At 30.7% G+C, this 17,312-nt stretch overlaps 1 protein-coding gene across 1 annotated transcript; it reads left to right on the top strand.

Annotated features, from left to right (window-relative positions):
• Positions 1-895: 895 nt before the first annotated feature.
• Positions 896-5,086, top strand: LOC149240687 (cysteine-rich receptor-like protein kinase 42). Its single transcript, XM_089370279.1, has 7 exons — positions 896-1,783; positions 1,934-2,069; positions 2,164-2,288; positions 3,869-4,079; positions 4,178-4,412; positions 4,498-4,653; positions 4,759-5,086. The coding sequence occupies exons 1-7, from the start codon at positions 896-898 to the stop codon at positions 5,084-5,086; spliced, it is 2,079 nt and encodes a 692-aa protein (XP_089226405.1).
• Positions 5,087-17,312: the final 12,226 nt, after the last annotated feature.

Genomic DNA, 17,312 nt, shown 5'->3' on the forward strand with positions numbered 1-17,312 from the left:
GTTGAAATGAATTTAACATGTCAAAATCTTAAAACTTGAAAGCCCCGTATTTCAATAACTCTCGTGCCAAAATTTCGATTGTTTTCCAAAAAAGAAACACAACCTTGAACTACTGTCCGATAATCGAATTTTTAATCCCATACTCATTGGTGAGATCATCAATACGTGGCCTCCTTAGATTACTCGATGAGGATCGAATTTTTAAGCCTTCATTTAAGCATGGACACTACTGAGATCATCAATATTCCAACGCGTAGTTCGTAGTCAACGGAAGCAATCATTCACGCGCCATGCATGGATAACCCTTCCTATTAGTTATCTAAATATTTATATTTTAAGGTTGTCTTTTTTATATTTTCAATCAGGTTTAATAAAATTTTGTGAAAATTTACTTAAATAATAGATTTTTATTATTAGATCGACACAGAATAAAAATATGTTAAATTTATTTCTATATTTTAAATGACAAGAAAATCTAAGAATAATGGAATAAAAGAGATTGCATAAGATCTTCTTTTTAAGTTATTATATTTTTGTAACCATTTTAAATAAAAAATAATGATAACTTAATAATATATTTTATTATTATAGAAAATAATTATGATTTTAGTAAAAAATATATTAAAATTTAGTCAAAATAAAATAAATATTTAGTCAAAGTAATAAGAAATTTATCATAACCAAAATAATTTCATTTAATGATAAATTGCTCAAAATTATATATATATATATATATATATAATTCCCTATACATTAAACTTAAGGATAAATGAAATTTGCCATTGCCATTGCCTAAGAATACCAAACTGCAAATGAATGCTGTGACTGGAATTTGCCATACCAGCACCACTGACTAATTTAGCATATGGCAAAGAGTTGCGCTGATGCCCGACAGATGGCGATGATGATAAAACGATTCATCAATACCATCGTACTTATCGTAAGTTTGTGTATTCTTACACCCCTATCAGCGGCTGATCCGTACAATAATATCATTGTGGAGTTTTGTGAGAATAGCGAATATACGAACAAAAGCGCCTTCCAGAGTAGTCTAGACCTGGTTTTGGACTCACTGGTGGGGAACGTTTCTACCAGTGGATTCAATACATCTAGTCATGATGACGGGCAAAACAGCCACAGTACGGTTTATGGGGTTGCCCAATGCAGGGGAGACTTAAATTCCTCCGATTGCAAACAGTGCGTGGCGACTGCGAGTACGACTATTATATCCGGCAATAATGGATGCAACGGAACTCCTGCATCTGTTCTAACTTCTGCAACTATTATGCTGGACGGCTGCTTCTTAAGTTACGACAATCATAGTTTTTCCAACAATTTTAGTGAGAGAGCCGAATACTATCTTGGGTGCAACAATGGGGAAAACAGTCAGCCAGAGTTCACAATCACTATTAGGGCCATGCTACAAAATGTTCTGTATAAAGCTGCCAAGAGTCCCAGTCTTTTTGCTGCAGAGGACGAAGCTCCGCCTTATAACTCGACAGACCGTATCTACAGCTTGGCGCAGTGTTCGAGAGCTCTGTCCAGACAAGATTGCGAGGCGTGCTTACAGTTTGCGTTGTCCAAAATATATTACAACTGCACAGCTGGAGCTCTTGGGTCACAATTCGCATCTGCGAACTGCTATTTGCGGTCCGAGGTTTATCCATTTTTCAACACTTGGATTCTCTCGCAGTCTACGTCGCCGGCTCCCCAAGAAAGCCCTCCAGAATCCAGTATAATCTTTTACATAGCTTATAATTATCAGGAATATAGTGACAGTTCTGTGAAGACATCATTTTAGCGAAATAAAGCACAGATAACTATATATGGTTTTTAATTATCAAGAATATAGTGGCGGTTCTATAAAGAATTTATTTTAGTGAGATAAAACAATGGCAATTGTCTGAGAATTCATGTGCAAATTTGTGCATAGGCGGGAAGATCTAACGTGCTTCGGATAACCGTCGGCGTAGTAGCAGCTATTGCTGGATTGATTGCAGCCACATCTCTTTGCAGATGGAAATCTTCCTCTCGTCGGAAACACCTGGAATATCTTTCTCGTACTGGAGGTCTTGAAGTTGCTAAATATTCAGCGTGTTGTATGAACTGCTGTCCCACTTCTTTACCGCAAGTTAATTTGACGCCCTCCAATTATTTTTGCAGGCGACTTGTCTGTGAGTACAGCAAATCCCGAGCTTATTTTCAAATACGATACTTTGAGAAACGCTACATCTAATTTTAACGCGCAGAAAAAGCTCGGGGAAGGTGGTTTTGGCTGCGTATATAAGGTTAGCGTTTAATGTTAAATCCAATTTAATTTTATAGAATTACATATTTTGAATTAGCCAGTGGTTCATCGTGGCAACAAATTAAATAGAAAGACCTTCTTTCAAATGGCTAGCCAATGGAAATGATTATAATTGACTGGACTATAGTTGAATTTGACTGGGTCAAGGGAAGGGAAAATTTATTAATTTGTTAGATAAATAATTAATTAGTTAATTTGTTAGTTATATTTTTTAATAGTTATTAAAAATTAAATTGGATTTCAGCCTTAGCAGAACATGCAGAAGACCAAGCATCATAGATGTATTGAGGAGGCCATAGAAATCGAAATAAGGCAGAGCAATCTCAACAGTGATCACGGCGGGAGGATTAGCACCTGCTGGATCCCTGCCCTCTCCTCCCCTTTCCCCGCCTCTCCCTTTTTCCCCTTTTTTCCCTTCTTAAATTTGGGTGTTTCCTTTCTTTTTTATTCTCTCTGCTGGTGTATTATTTGAATTCCCCTTTGTTCCCCTCTTTTTTATTTATTATCTCTTTTTTGATTAGGTTAGGTTCTTTTTAAATATTTCTTTTTAATTCAAATTATTTTATTGAAATTAATAACTTTATTTAAAAACTAGTATATTTAAATTATATAAATCTATTAAAAATATTAACTGTTTAATGCATAATAGTTTTACTAACTCATCCATTTAAATGAAATCAAAATACAATGAATAAACAAATAATCTACTAAACATTTATATTTTTTCCTAACCCCATAATCCTTCATTTATGTGAATTAAAGGATGTTAATGCATATCAGTTTAAATAAATATACATGGGAAACAAGTTAAGCATTATATTAAACTAACTGATTATTTAATCAGTAATCTTGAATTTTTCCTAAATTTATTGCATAATAAAAGTTTTTGCATATAATTTATTTAGTTTTCTCATAATATTTTTTTTAACGGATATATTAAGTTACATATAGAATTAAATCATTAAACCTAACAAATTAACTTATTAATTAATTAACTAACCAATTATTAAACTTCCACAGGCCATGATAAGAAGATAATGCATATCGATTGATGGGAAACAAGTTAATCAATTAAATTAAACTAACTAATTATTTAATCAATAAACTTTAATTTTACCTTAATTTTTCACATCTAATATACTTAGTTTGAAATTGAAAAGAATTTTTAATAACTATTAACAGATATAATGAGTTACATATTAAATTTATTTAAAATTATTAAATTTAACAAATTAACTAATTAATTAATAAACTTCCCTTTCCCTTGATTCAGTCAAATTCAACTATAGTCTAATCAATTATAGTTGTTTCCTGTGGTCAAAATTAATTGCTTTTTTCTAGCCATCTCTATTTAATTTGTTGCTATGATTTAGTTCTTGGATGAACCACACTTACTGGTTCTAAAAAACGTGGACAAATAACCTGGATGTTTTTATCACCTAAATTTTTTCTATAAACTTATTAAGGATCACAGAATTCTCAATTCACCAAGATCCCAAGGTTAATGGAAAAACCACAGAAATATTTTTGACCTTCCATAATGTTTTTTTTGATTGGTAGGGGGATCTACCAGATGGCAGCCAGGTTGCAGTGAAACGGTTGAAAATAGGTTCAAGTCAAGGAGATGTGGAATTTCTGAATGAAATAAATTTGATCAGTCGTATTCAGCACAGAAACCTAGTGAAACTACTTGGCTGCTCAGTTATAAATTCAGAAAGGCTACTAGTTTACGAGTATCACCAGAACGGTAGCCTCGACAATATTATATTCGGTAGCTTCTCCCTCTTTAATGGCTGCACAGATTCTGACTTGTTGGAGTATTGAGATTGTGTGTGTACCTTGCTAATGTTTTTAGTGTATGTTTTGTAGATGCGAAAAAACGCCATTTACTCAATTGGAGACAGAGGTATGAAATCATACTTGGAACTGCGCGTGGGCTGGCTTATCTTCACGAAGAATCTGACATTCGAATAATTCATAGAGATATTAAACCAAGAAACATTTTACTCGATCATAAACACAAACCCAAAATAACAGACTTTGGCTTAGCCAAGCTTTTTAATGACGATAAAACCCATGTCAGCACTAAAGTTGCAGGAACTTTGTAAGTATTCTATTTCAGTATCGCTCATATAACTTTGAGAGGATTATTAAGATATGGAGATTTCATTGTACAAACTATTGTGCAGCGGTTACCTGTCGCCTGAGTACGCGTACCGCGGACAGCTAACAGAGAAAGCAGATGTATTCAGCTTTGGAGTGCTTCTACTTGAAATTATCAGCGGGAGAAAGAATCAGAGTTTGGCTCAAGACGCGGAGTTTCTCATCGAACGAGTATGGCTAATGTGGATCTCATCTTTGAAGTAGATGATATTTTCAGACATATCCATAGAAGTATGAATCCTTTCTAACTAAAGCTCTATGTTTTGTTGACAATGGTGAATTAGCAGGCATGGAGACTATAACGCAGAGAGAGCTTTAGAAATTATGGATTCTACGTTCGAGGGTAGCTATTCGTGCGAGGAAGGGATTAGAGTGATTAAGATTGGTCTTCTGTGCACTCAAGCACCTCCGTCGTTGCGGCCTTCAATGTCTCGGGTGGTGTCGATGCTGACGAGCGAGAGAGAATATGTTCCTTCCCCCGCAACGCCTGCTTTCATTGATCTGGATCGTGTTGAGGCACCTAGTTCTGACACAACATCAAGCAGTACAGTAACTTCTTCCTCGATGTCCTCCGATATCGATCGTACAGCTTTCGATCTTCATCAGGGACTGTAGCGCCAACGTGAAAATCCGCCTACGCAATTTCGCATTGTATTATCTTGTATTATCATTGTACTTCTCCGTACTTATCATACTACTAGGGTAATTTAAAGATCAGTGATAAATTTGGAAATTGTTTAGTTGGAGGACTAATATGGAGGGTTTCTTAAAATTAAAATTTATCCTGCTCTTTTGTAATTGATTCATCCTAATATCCATCAGATGAAATACTGTTTACTCATTTAATTTTTAAGGATAAATTTGTTTTGTATTTTACCTTCATTTCAATACATTTTTAAAGAAGAAACGGCCTTAATTATTTATGTTTTTGAATTGTTTCTGTATTTTGGGTGCAATTATAAGTATCCATAAGATGAAATACTTTGAAATATGGTCTAGTTATTCAAATTTTATAGATACATTTATTTGTATTTTGCATTCATTTCGGTCTTTTTAAAGAGCAAATGCCCTTACTTATTTAACTTTTTATCCTTTTTAATGGTTTCTTTTCCCATATTATTTAATTCTAAGGTAAAGCAGTTTTTGAAATAAAAACATTGGTTTTTGTAATGATATTTTAAAATCTAAATCCATTTTAAGCAATTTTATGAGACAATAATAATTTTATGAATTTAAATTTGTTAAAAAAAATATTTCAAATATAATATTTTTAAATATTTATATTATTAAAAATTAAACTAAATTTATATATCTTTATACTTATATATATATATACAAAAATAATAAATTCATTTTACAGAAAAAAAAAAAATCCAATCAAATAAATACAAAATCGTCGTCAAATAAATTTTAATTAAAACTTAATTTACAAAAATAATCAGTCGAAAGAAGAGATCTTAATTAGTCCTTGCACTTGAGTATGGAATGGGAAATTAAATACAAAATATCCAATCAAACAAATCTTAATTAAAACTCAATTTATAAGAATAATATATTCAAAGCATATTAATTAGTCCTTGCAATTGAGTATGAGATGGTAAGTCAAGAGTTAAAAATTGTGTGTGGGAGTCATTTTCTCTGATATTTTTCTCTATGCATCATGGAATATGTTTGCTGATTCTTAAAATCAAAATATGTAAGTATTTCGGACTGTCAGGATCTTCTTTTTTTGGGGGCATTTGGTTATCTGTCGATTGAACATACTTGATTTTATCAGTCACAAGAATCTGAAAGGATTTTTATATGTAATCAGATTATTATATTTTCTTAATATAATCTATGTTGATTTTTCTAATCAAGAATTAAAATTGAGTATGACATGGTAAGTCGGGAGTTAAAATAAATGGTTCTTTATTTATTTAGATGATTGAATTTAAGATTGCTTTGCCGTTGAATAAACCAATCGATGGATTTGTGTAATGTGTTCTCTCTTGAAGCAAGTGATTCCCCCTGAGATAGTAGAAGAGATGCTAATTAGATACCGGCGATATAAGATATAGCGTAAAATAAGAGACTCTCATTCCCGTAAAGAGTATGCGTTTGGTTATTTCGCTATCTCACTCTAGTAAGCGCTTAGCTATTTTTCAATCCTCACTGGTCCACTTTCTTCCATACTCTACCGCTTAAAAGCTTTAGTGCACCATGGTTTCTTTTTCATCTCAGGCAGTTTTATGAAAAAAAAAGAAAGAAAGAGGGTGGAATTCGAATTTATAATAAACATTAAAATATTAAATTTTTTATATATTTTATTTTATTAAATTTAAAAAATTAATTAAATTGAACTGTATTTTAAATTATTATTATTATCATTAATTATAAAAAAATTACATATAACTTAAATATATAAATGTTTAAGTAAAATATAAAAGAATATTTTTAATTTAATATATATATATATATATATATATATATAAAGATATTTTTAATTATAAAAAATTACTCTATTTTAATAGAGAGATTTTGAATTTGTAAATAAACTTTGTTATAATAAGATGGGTGAAACCATGATTTATTAATATCATATGTTAAAAAAAATCATAACTTATTCCATAAGGCACTTGTTCATCTAACATTTTATTTAATTAATCAATTTAATTAAAATGAAGAAAATGATCTAACTATTTTGACAACAAATCTGAATTTTTAATTAATGTATACTAGTATGAATATTTTAAAATATTTTACCGAAATAAATTACTACAATCTACCTAATAATTATTAATAATTCAATAAATTTCTAAAAATTTTACCAAAGTTAAATCAGATGGATAAACTTTGAGCCATACTGTTAGATACAATAATTTATAATCAACATAAGTTCAACGCCAAATGAACTCCCTCGAATACGAACTTGTCAACTCTCATCATTAGACTTACGGTATTGCCATTCTAAGACTCTAATATTTGCATATTATATTTATTCGAAGAATCTCTGAGTTATATTTGTTCTCGTTTTGAAAGCCTTATATTAATAAGCTTTTATTTAAAAATATTTTAAAATTTTAATTTAATTATTAATAGTATTAAAGGTAAAGAAAATATAAGAATTTAATTTTAATAAATAAGATATTTTTAATATCATTCACAAATTAAAGGTTGATTTTTATTTTTTTTCAGCATTTGGTATTATAATAAAACCAAGTAGAAGTGAATTTGGATGGCTAATAATCTTGTTAGATGTTTTTTAATTTGTATATATGTTTAACTTATATCTATTTTTATTAATAATAATAAAGTTATAATGTAGTTAAATTTTATGATTTTTTATTTTTAGCAACTTGAGATGTATCATAAAGTTTGTCCTTTGATATTTGGTTTCATTTGTCGATCATTTAATTTATATAGTTGTACTATATTTAATTTAGTTTGAATGAAATAATAATTTGATTGACTTGGTATTTAATGACTAAGGCTGATTCACATTGCTACCTTTAGGTATTTAAGTATTCCCCTTATGTAAGCATGGATTAATATGGAGGAAATAAAGCTTCAATATTATAATTTACTTAATGTTTAATTCTAATTAGAAACTTGTTATTTTCATAAATGAATGAAAATTATTAAATTTGGTGATCACCAAATGTCATAACTCTATTTTATGTTTTTTAATAGAAATGGTTGATGTTTATGTATTATTGGAATGTTTTTTGTTTTTATTTATATTTACATGTATGTTTATTATGAAATTGGGCTTCCAAAATTTTAATTTAATTATCAATAATTATTAGGTGGATGTTAAAAATTTAACCTCCATAGAATATTCTAAAATATCGTTAGTAGTATCCACAAATCAAAGGTTGAGATTTATCTCTAAAATGGTTATGCCCTTATTCTTATTTCAATTAAACTGATTAATTAAAAAATATTATATGACGAAGTGTCACATGAAATGAGTTATGGTTTTTGAGGTATGTGGTATTCATAAGCCATGGTATTGTAACAAAGTCTATTTACAAATTAAGAATCTTCATAATAAAATAAGATTAATCTCTGTCTAATAATCATATTCCATATTTCAAATATCCTTATATATATAACTTATATATTAATTTTTTTTATAATTAATAATAATAATAATTTAAAATAAAATTATAAGCTAAATTTAAATGTTACTTTATTTATTATAGGGTGCTCTAATTTTAAATGTTAATGTATATATTTTACCAATTTCATATATATATGTATGAGATTAAATAATTGAACAAAACTTTATTTAAGAAGGGTGTCATTTCAACCCATGGGTTATGTTCAAGAAGGGTGCCACTTATTCGGTTGTGGCAATTGAGAGAACGGACAATGAGGAATTTTGCCATTCAAAAGGGGAAGATGGAAGCCTAGGAAAGGTTGAACGCTCCCAAGAGGGGGGAGATAGTCCTATGCTCAAAGCCACTATGTGCTCTCGATTTTCCACATTGTAAGTTATACGAGTAACTATAGAAGGCGTTAATGAAAGGTAAATTATAAGCTTCATTGATAGGTAAGAGGAGTTGTACATGGTGTGGAACATTTGTTCAATTTGTTTTCATTAAAGATATCAAAATTGAAATCATTATCGTTACCAACATCAAAGTGTATTATTCATGGTCCTGTGACATCTAAATAGAAAAGTGTTTAATCAACTCGTTGAGGTTCATATCGAGGAAGTATGAAATAGAAATGAAAGGAAGTGTCTCATGAATGGGTTGAGGTTCATATCCAGATAGTATGAAATAAATATGAAAGGTTTTTTCTGCAATTGTCGAGCTAGTTAGAGAGTAAACCCAAAAAAAATAATGCACCATGGCACTAGCAAAAGAAGTCAGAAATTTGTAGCTTCAACGTTTCCATTCATGCCTTATTAACTTGAGTAGAATTTATTTGTTGTTTTTAGTAGATATGTTTTTTTTTTCAACTGAAGAAATCATGCCTAGAGCAGCTTTCATACGTATATAGTCTTTCCTAGGATTAGATAAACTCTCATGCATACATAGTCCTGCCCAAGAATGGACCACAAAATCTATGGGGATCAAACCTCTCCTTAAGGAATGTTGTGATAGGACATTTGAAGCAAAGTGCAAACAAAGCAAATAGGTTTGGGGGTAGTGGAAATGCTAATGAAATTATAATCTTTGTGGCACAGTGTTATGTCAGTTTGTGTAGCCAATGTTTATGAAAGGTGGCTAAAAACCCCAAATTTGTAATTCCTCCGAACAATTTGGAAGATCAGTGTATATAAATGAAAGACCATGCTTTCAGTGGCAAGTTTGTTGGAGGTTGGCCTATAGAAAAAGAGTTAAGAGCAATGGATTCAATATAAATGGCAACCTCAAGGAGAGATAGATTTGAGATTATGAATGAAGGGGTTTTTGACAGTGATTTTCGCCAACATCGAGGATAAGGATAAGGTTTATGAGGGCGACCCCTATTTATTTAGTAATGCAGAGCACTGGGAATAATGCTTTAATCTACACGAGGAAGAGCTTTTGGTTGCAGAAGAAGTGTTAATAACCATCATCCTTTAGTGCCAGTGTGAACATGCATTGAATCATATGTGACATTGTTTTGTAAATTAATGCAGTAAAGACCATTAGACAAAATACCATTCCCAACATAATCAGATTTATAGAATAGACTGAAAAATTCTTTTTTGAAAAGTTTAAGGAATATCCAAAAGGTACAAGCCTTGAAACTGAGATCAAGTTTCTAGAAAAACTTGGAACATAAAAGGTCTTTTCTAACTTCAAAACAAAACCACTACTTAAAGCTAAATAACATGTTCCTATAGCTTCCACATGCGAGCCCATCTTGTTTCCTGATAAGATGCTTTGCTCACTTCCCACTGGCTTCCTTAGGTTCTGCAAACCCTTTGTGTGCAAGCCATTTCTGATATTTGGCGCATTCCTTCTTCATGTGTCCCTTCTTCTTACAGAAAAAACACTTGGAAACCTTCTTGATATCAGCTTGGGGAGGTGCTTTACCTTTCCCTTTCCGATTGGCTTGAGATTTGCCCTTTCCACGCGTTGCCAGCATTGCACTCTCTCCCAGTTCCATCACCAGTCTCTCTTCCTCTTGAACACACATAGTCATGAGTTCATTAATTGACCATTTATCCTTATGTGTGTTGTATAAGATTTTGAAAGGTCCATATTGGTGCGGAAGGGTGTTCAGGATGTAGTGCACTAGGAAGGACTCCGATATTTCAACCTCGAGTTTCTTCAATTGAGCCACAATGTCCCTCATCTGCATGATGTGCTCGCGCACACCTTTCACACTGGTGAGCCTCAGGGATGAGAACTTCATGATTAGGGTGCTTGCTAGTGCCTTGTCTGAAGAGACGAATTGTTCATCAATGGCCTTCAACAAGTCTCGGACCTTGTCATGCTGATCAACGAAACCTCGAATACCAGCTGAAATTTTAGTCTTAATGAACATCATGCTTAGACGATTGGATCGCTCCCATCGTTCATAAAGTGCGACGTCCGCTGCAGTGCTGGTATTAGTGAGTGCCGATGGTTCATCTTTCCTGATAGCATAATCTATGTCCATCCACCCTAAATGAAGGAGAATCCTCTCCTTCCAAATCTTGTAGTTATCTCCCTTAAGTTCGGGAATGTCACAACGAATTTCAGAGAAATTTGCAGGTTGTATTGCTGCATCAAAATAAAGGATCACATGCTTATGTTGAAATTGAGGCTTAATAACTTTCATGTTTTACCAATGTAAATCATGCAAAAAAGAATTGAATCAAATGACATGAAAATTGCCTGTGGGCTAAATTTTCAATTCAAACAGACTCAATAAAACTTTATGAACTTTCATGTTTTACCAATGTAAATCATGCAAAAAAGAATTGAATCAAATGACATGAAAATTGCCTGTGGGCTAAATTTTCAATTCAAACAGACTCAATAAAACTTTATGAACTTTCATGTTTTACCAATGTAAATCATGCAAAAAAGAATTGAATCAAATGACATGAAAATTTCCTGTGGGCTAAATTTTCAATTCAAACAGACTCAATAAAACTTTATGAACTTTCATGTTTTACCAATGTAAATCATGCAAAAAAGAATTGAATCAAATGACATGAAAATTGCCTGTGGGCTAAATTTTCAATTCAAACAGACTCAATAAAACTTTATGAACTTTCATGTTTTACCAATGTAAAACATGCTAAAAAGAATTGAATCAAATGACATGAAAATTGCCTGTGGGCTAAATTTTCAATTCAAACAGATTCAATAAAACTTTATGATAAAACTTATCAATTCATAACTCCTGTGGGTAGGTTATGAAATTTTATCCTAATTAATCACATAAATATAATAAAAATTCCTGTGGGATAAAATTTATTATATTCAGTGTAATTAATTACAATTTAATGTCTAAATAATCTTTATGTGATCTTGCCAATCAATATATAATTTTATTTAATTAAAGATGCTATGGCTATTCTCTAATTAATCAAAATCATATGGATCACTAGACATTATTTTGTTGCATAAACAAAACTTAACCAGAGAGAAAAATAATGTTTACTGAAAGGAGTAAGTCAAAATGACATTTTAATAAACTCCGTAAAACTCCAGCCTCCACAATTAAAAATAATTTATACCCATGAGAATTCAATTCTCACATAACCAATCATTTGCAAAAATTTCCAAATATGCATATGATCCGAAGATCAAAATAGACCTAAATAAATAAATAATATATTCAAAATACGGTCTACCATAATTCCTTTATGACCTGCTTAATAATGTGCTTCAAACAATATTACAATACTTCCATACATTTCTCTCACATTATATATTGCGTATATATTGTATACGGTCTATATAAAACTTGTTATGGGTATAGCATAATTTTTAATCATAGTCATTTAGTTCGTAATGTTTCTTTTATGTGACTCTCGTTACTCTAACTGTCCCATAATGGCACTAACTTCCTTTTTCCTTTCCTTCGTTGGTGGAAACTAAGCACAAGATTAAAATTTACATTACATATTTCTTGCGATGGATACATGCCCAGGTCATTTGAGTAAAGTTTTACCTATAAATAGTAGCTTCAGTGTTGGAACTACTTCTTTATTTAAAAAATAAAAAATAAATCATCATGAGAACAGAAGAAGAATGGCTTCAGAGTTTTACGAAAGTATACCATATCTGCTGCCCTCAGGATCTGACACACATTATGGAAATTAATAACCATGGTTCTGTTCCTTAGCCACAAGTCCGAACCAACAAATAAAGCCGACTAAAGCTTTCCCAATAAATGGCAGTTTCAGTGGTGAAACTACTTTATATTTAAAAAATAAAAATAAAAGTGTCCTTAAGAACAGCAGAGAAGTTCCAAAACAGAAAATGCAAAAATCTTATACAATGATGGGTATATCTATATTTAGTGTCAACGTTTTAGAACCATCAAATTTTATTCATCTTTAAATAAAAGAAAATTACCCTATTTTATCTTTGAAAATGAATTGCATTTAATAGTTCGAAACGTTCAACACTAAAATTCTGAAATTGCATTGTTTTGTTTTGTTAAATATACGTCTTTCTCATTATTTCATTATATTTACTGTGAATGACCAGCGACGAGGGGATGGTGCTGTTCAAAGTTTAAACTCGTTCAACGCGTGTTGAAAAAAGTGACAGAAACGCCCAACTGTAACGTGTGTTGAAAAACGTGACAGAAACGTCCAACTGTTTTGCATGAGAAGGTGAAAGATTTTGAAAATACAGAGTTATTGCAGTGTATTAATCCCGTTCTTCAGTTTCAGTTTTGGAACTTCAGTTTTCCCTTTGATACTGGTAAGAGATCAAAAGAAGCTTTTATCTTCATATTTATAAAACACGAACCTTTTCTCTGTATTCTCTTACCCACCGCGAACCTGTAGTTCTACTAGTTTTCATTTTTAATGAGTTGAAACCGTTGATAAATTAATGAGTTTTCAAATACCATGCATGTCGTCAGAGCCAATCACCGTGAAAATTATATACTCTATCTCTAGCAATTTTAACTAGTGTTGGATTCACAGGTTCCAAGAATTCATGATACAATAAAAGTACGGTTTGCAATTTCGAGATATATCTAACATATATACACTACATCCAGATCACAGATCCACACTTTAGAAAGAATAAAACCTCTGAGGAAGATAAATCTAAAGTTGGATGATTAGTTCCGACAAATCACAAGTAAACTTATCAAATTTTTTTAAAAATAAAGCTATGGCCACGGCATTAATCATAGAAAACAGAAGATAGAGGTTCAAAATTAATGCTCCATAATGAAACCACTGTCTTGCAGCAGGATCGGAAGGTAAATCCGAGACCAACTTGACAACTGTTAGCCATATGTTGCATAGGAACGGATTCATTGAAATATTAACCAGGCTCAAGTGAAGACAAGATAGAGATGTTTATGTATAGGCTATAGCCTAGCATTACTTGTCACCAATGGTTGGTCAAGTCACCGTTAAAACAGAAGATGGGATTCCTAGTGCTTTTGGCTCTGCTGTGCCTAATGTCACCGTTAAATGCCCTCGTTTCCGCTTCTGAATCGACCTTTTATGAATCTTTTGACGAGTCGTTCGAAGGGAGATGGATCGTATCCCAAAAGGAAGATTATAAAGGTGAATGAAGAGAACTTAAAGCAAGGGAGGAAATAAGTTCACTTCTAAATCGGGAAAAAGGGCAGTAAAGATTATCAGAACCAAAACGCAAGCAGGTAAGCCATATAATCATTAACGCGCACAAAAATTACGAATACAAAGCACTTCAAAGTATTCGAATCACACACCAAGGCAGAGGTAAAAGAGGCTCCGATACCAAATGTTAGAGAATTATAAACTTGAACAGCGATTCTGCATGCGGAAAGAACTGAAAAGAATCGTTGAAACTTAATGCCCAGGGATACGGATTACCTCCAGCCATTGGTGAAACTCTTGATGCAATTTCCTTCTGAAACCACGCTCCAGCTGCCCAAGCAAAAAGAAAAGAATGCAGCTGGTCTGAAGGCACTTCCAAGCTCTGCTACCTCAGCTAGATGGTGTAAAACTGAAGGGGATTGAGATGCAAGCTTGGGGACCAAACAGATGAATTTATAGCTAAGCTTCCATCAAGCTTCTGATAGCTATGTGTTAGATGTCCCACAGATCAAGGGAGAGAACTCCAGATGGGAGTAATGGACCACTTCAGTAGCTCCTAACAATAAATTTATTAGCTGTAGTTGATTTCCTTAACTTAAGGAAACTACTGCAGTTGTTTTCCATAAGTTAAGGAAAGACTTCAGTTTAAATTCCATAATTTTAGGCAGCAATTTTGCATAAACTAATGGAGCTTAACACCAAATACTTATTTGAACTTTTAAGGAATACAATAAGAATTACCACACTCATCCCAACCAATGAATTGTTGTCCCAAAATATTCACCCTAACTCTAGGCTCCTTTTCTATCGTGAAACAATCAATAATTTTCATAATTTCACCTTCTTAGTCCTAGCAACATCTTTCCTTGAATAGTTGAATTCTTTTTCTATACAGGAATTGTCTCTTTATCTTCCACTCCCACCTCAGTTGCATTTCCAGATTGTCTTTTTCTCCCGCAATCTTGTTTATAAAAGCATATTCCACTCATACCATTTCTTTCCAATCGTGATCATTATCCTCATAGGAAAAATCATCCTTCAAGTTAGAAGATTTTTCCTTTTTTTTGTATCACTTCCCTTTCTTGAACCATAACTAATTCTAAGTGTTTCTTCACAATTGGGACCCTAACTACTAACATGGTGTCTCCTCCTGTATTTCCAGAAATAACAATGCCATTGATTATTTTTACATTTTTTAAAATCATAAAAATCTAAATAAAAATTGATTTCACCAAAAAAAAAAAAAAATACATCTCTTTAATTAAGAGAGTAATAAAAATATATTAAAGTGCAGATATTTTTTAAATCTTACACTCTAAAAAAATTGCATATCACAAATTTTATAAACCTTAATCAATCTAAAATGAAAACAAATTTCTAATAAGTTTAAATTAGAATAAAAATAACACTAAACATAAGATTTAGAATAACCTAACATGATGTCATAGTTAAATCATAGTTTTTTTATTTTATAAAATAATAAATTATACATATTTATATAAAATATATTTTGCCACCGATAAAATTTAAATATTAAGTATACATTAAAGTTTATAATAATTATTTTTTAGCCACGGTTTTACCACTATCATTAAACAACTGCATTAAAAGTAATGTATAGCCACAACTATAATATATTAATACATCGATACTGCTAGAGTCAAATAAGGATATTTTATATATTATTTTTTAGCCACGGTTTTACCACTGTCATTAAACAACTGCATTAAAAGTAAAATATAGCCACAACTATAATATATGAATACATCGATATTGCTAGAGTCAAATAAGGATATCTTATAAAATTAATTATAGGTGGCCTCGTTTAATGAGTGAAAATTTTGTTTAGATTGAAAATTTCTCTCGTCATAATTTGACTGTTTCATGTAAAATAATATTTTTAATTTGATTATATATTAAAAAATATTTTATTAAGATTTAGAATAATATAGTGTAATAATTAAATTATAGTTTTTTATTTAATAAAATAATAAATTATGCATTTTATCTAATTATCTGCTAATATGAATCCAATACATTTTTGCAATTTAAAAATTATTTTTTTCATTAGATATAATAAGTCTTTATTTTTTCATTAATATTTTTTATATTCTTTTATATATTTTCATTAACTTTGAACTTCATTTTTTATACTTTACAATATAAAATTTCAAATATATTATAACAATTTTTTCAACAAAATTTCGATAATATAATATCACTCCCCACCAATAATATATTATTATTCTCATACTATAATATTGCTCCCTAATCTAATAGTATAGTATTTTTATTTTGGAGAGTGGAAATGAATTTAACATGTCAAAATCTTAAAACTTGAGAGCCCCGTATTTCAATAACTCTCGTGCCAAAATTTCGATTGTTTTCCAAAAAAGACACACAACCTTGAACTACTGTCCGACAATCCAATTTTTAATCACATACTCATTGGTGAGATCATCAATACGTGGCCTCCTTAGATTACTCAATGAGGATCGAATTTTTTAACCTTCATTTAAGCATGCACACTACTGAGATCATCAATATTCCAACGCGTAGTTCGTAGTCAACGGAAGCAATCATTCATGCGCCATGCATGGATAACCCTTCCTATTAGTTATTTAAATATTTATATTTTAAGGTTTTGTCTCTTTTATATTTTCAATACAGAATAAAAATATGTTAGATTTATTTCTATACTTTAAATGACAAGAAAATCTAAGAATAATAGAATCAAACAGATTGCATAAGATCTTCTATTTAAGTTATTATATTTTTGTAACAATTTTAAATAAAATATAATGATAATTTAATAATATATTTTAATATTATATACAATAATTAATTTAAAAATAATTATGATTTTAGTAAAAAATATATTAAAATTTAGTCAAAATAAAATATTTAAAATTTTTTCCTTAAATTAAATTTATTTATATATTTAAAAATATAATTTAAATAATAAAAAATTTCAATTTAATATAGCCAAAACCATTTCATTTAATGATAAATTGCTCAAAATTATATATATAATTCCCTATGCATTAAATTTAAGGATATATGAAATTTGCCATTGTCAAAGAATACCAAACTGCTAATGAATGCTGTAACTGGAATTTGCCAAACCAACACCACCGACTAATTTAGCAT

Source organism: Pinus tabuliformis, chromosome 8 (genome assembly GCF_031772625.1).
Source record: "Pinus tabuliformis cultivar Carrire ecotype Pingquan chromosome 8, CPIR1, whole genome shotgun sequence".
Classification (NCBI taxonomy): Eukaryota; Viridiplantae; Streptophyta; class Pinopsida; order Pinales; family Pinaceae; genus Pinus; species Pinus tabuliformis.

Coding starts and splice junctions, on each gene's coding strand:
- LOC149240687 (XM_089370279.1), top strand. CDS start 896: ATGGCGATGATGATAAAACGATTCATCAATACCATCGTACTTATCGTA. Junction 1,784..1,933: donor AGGAATATAGTGACAGTTCT/GTGAAGACATCA, acceptor ATTTGTGCATAG/GCGGGAAGATCTAACGTGCT. Junction 4,654..4,758: donor ATCGAACGAGTATGGCTAAT/GTGGATCTCATC, acceptor GTGAATTAGCAG/GCATGGAGACTATAACGCAG.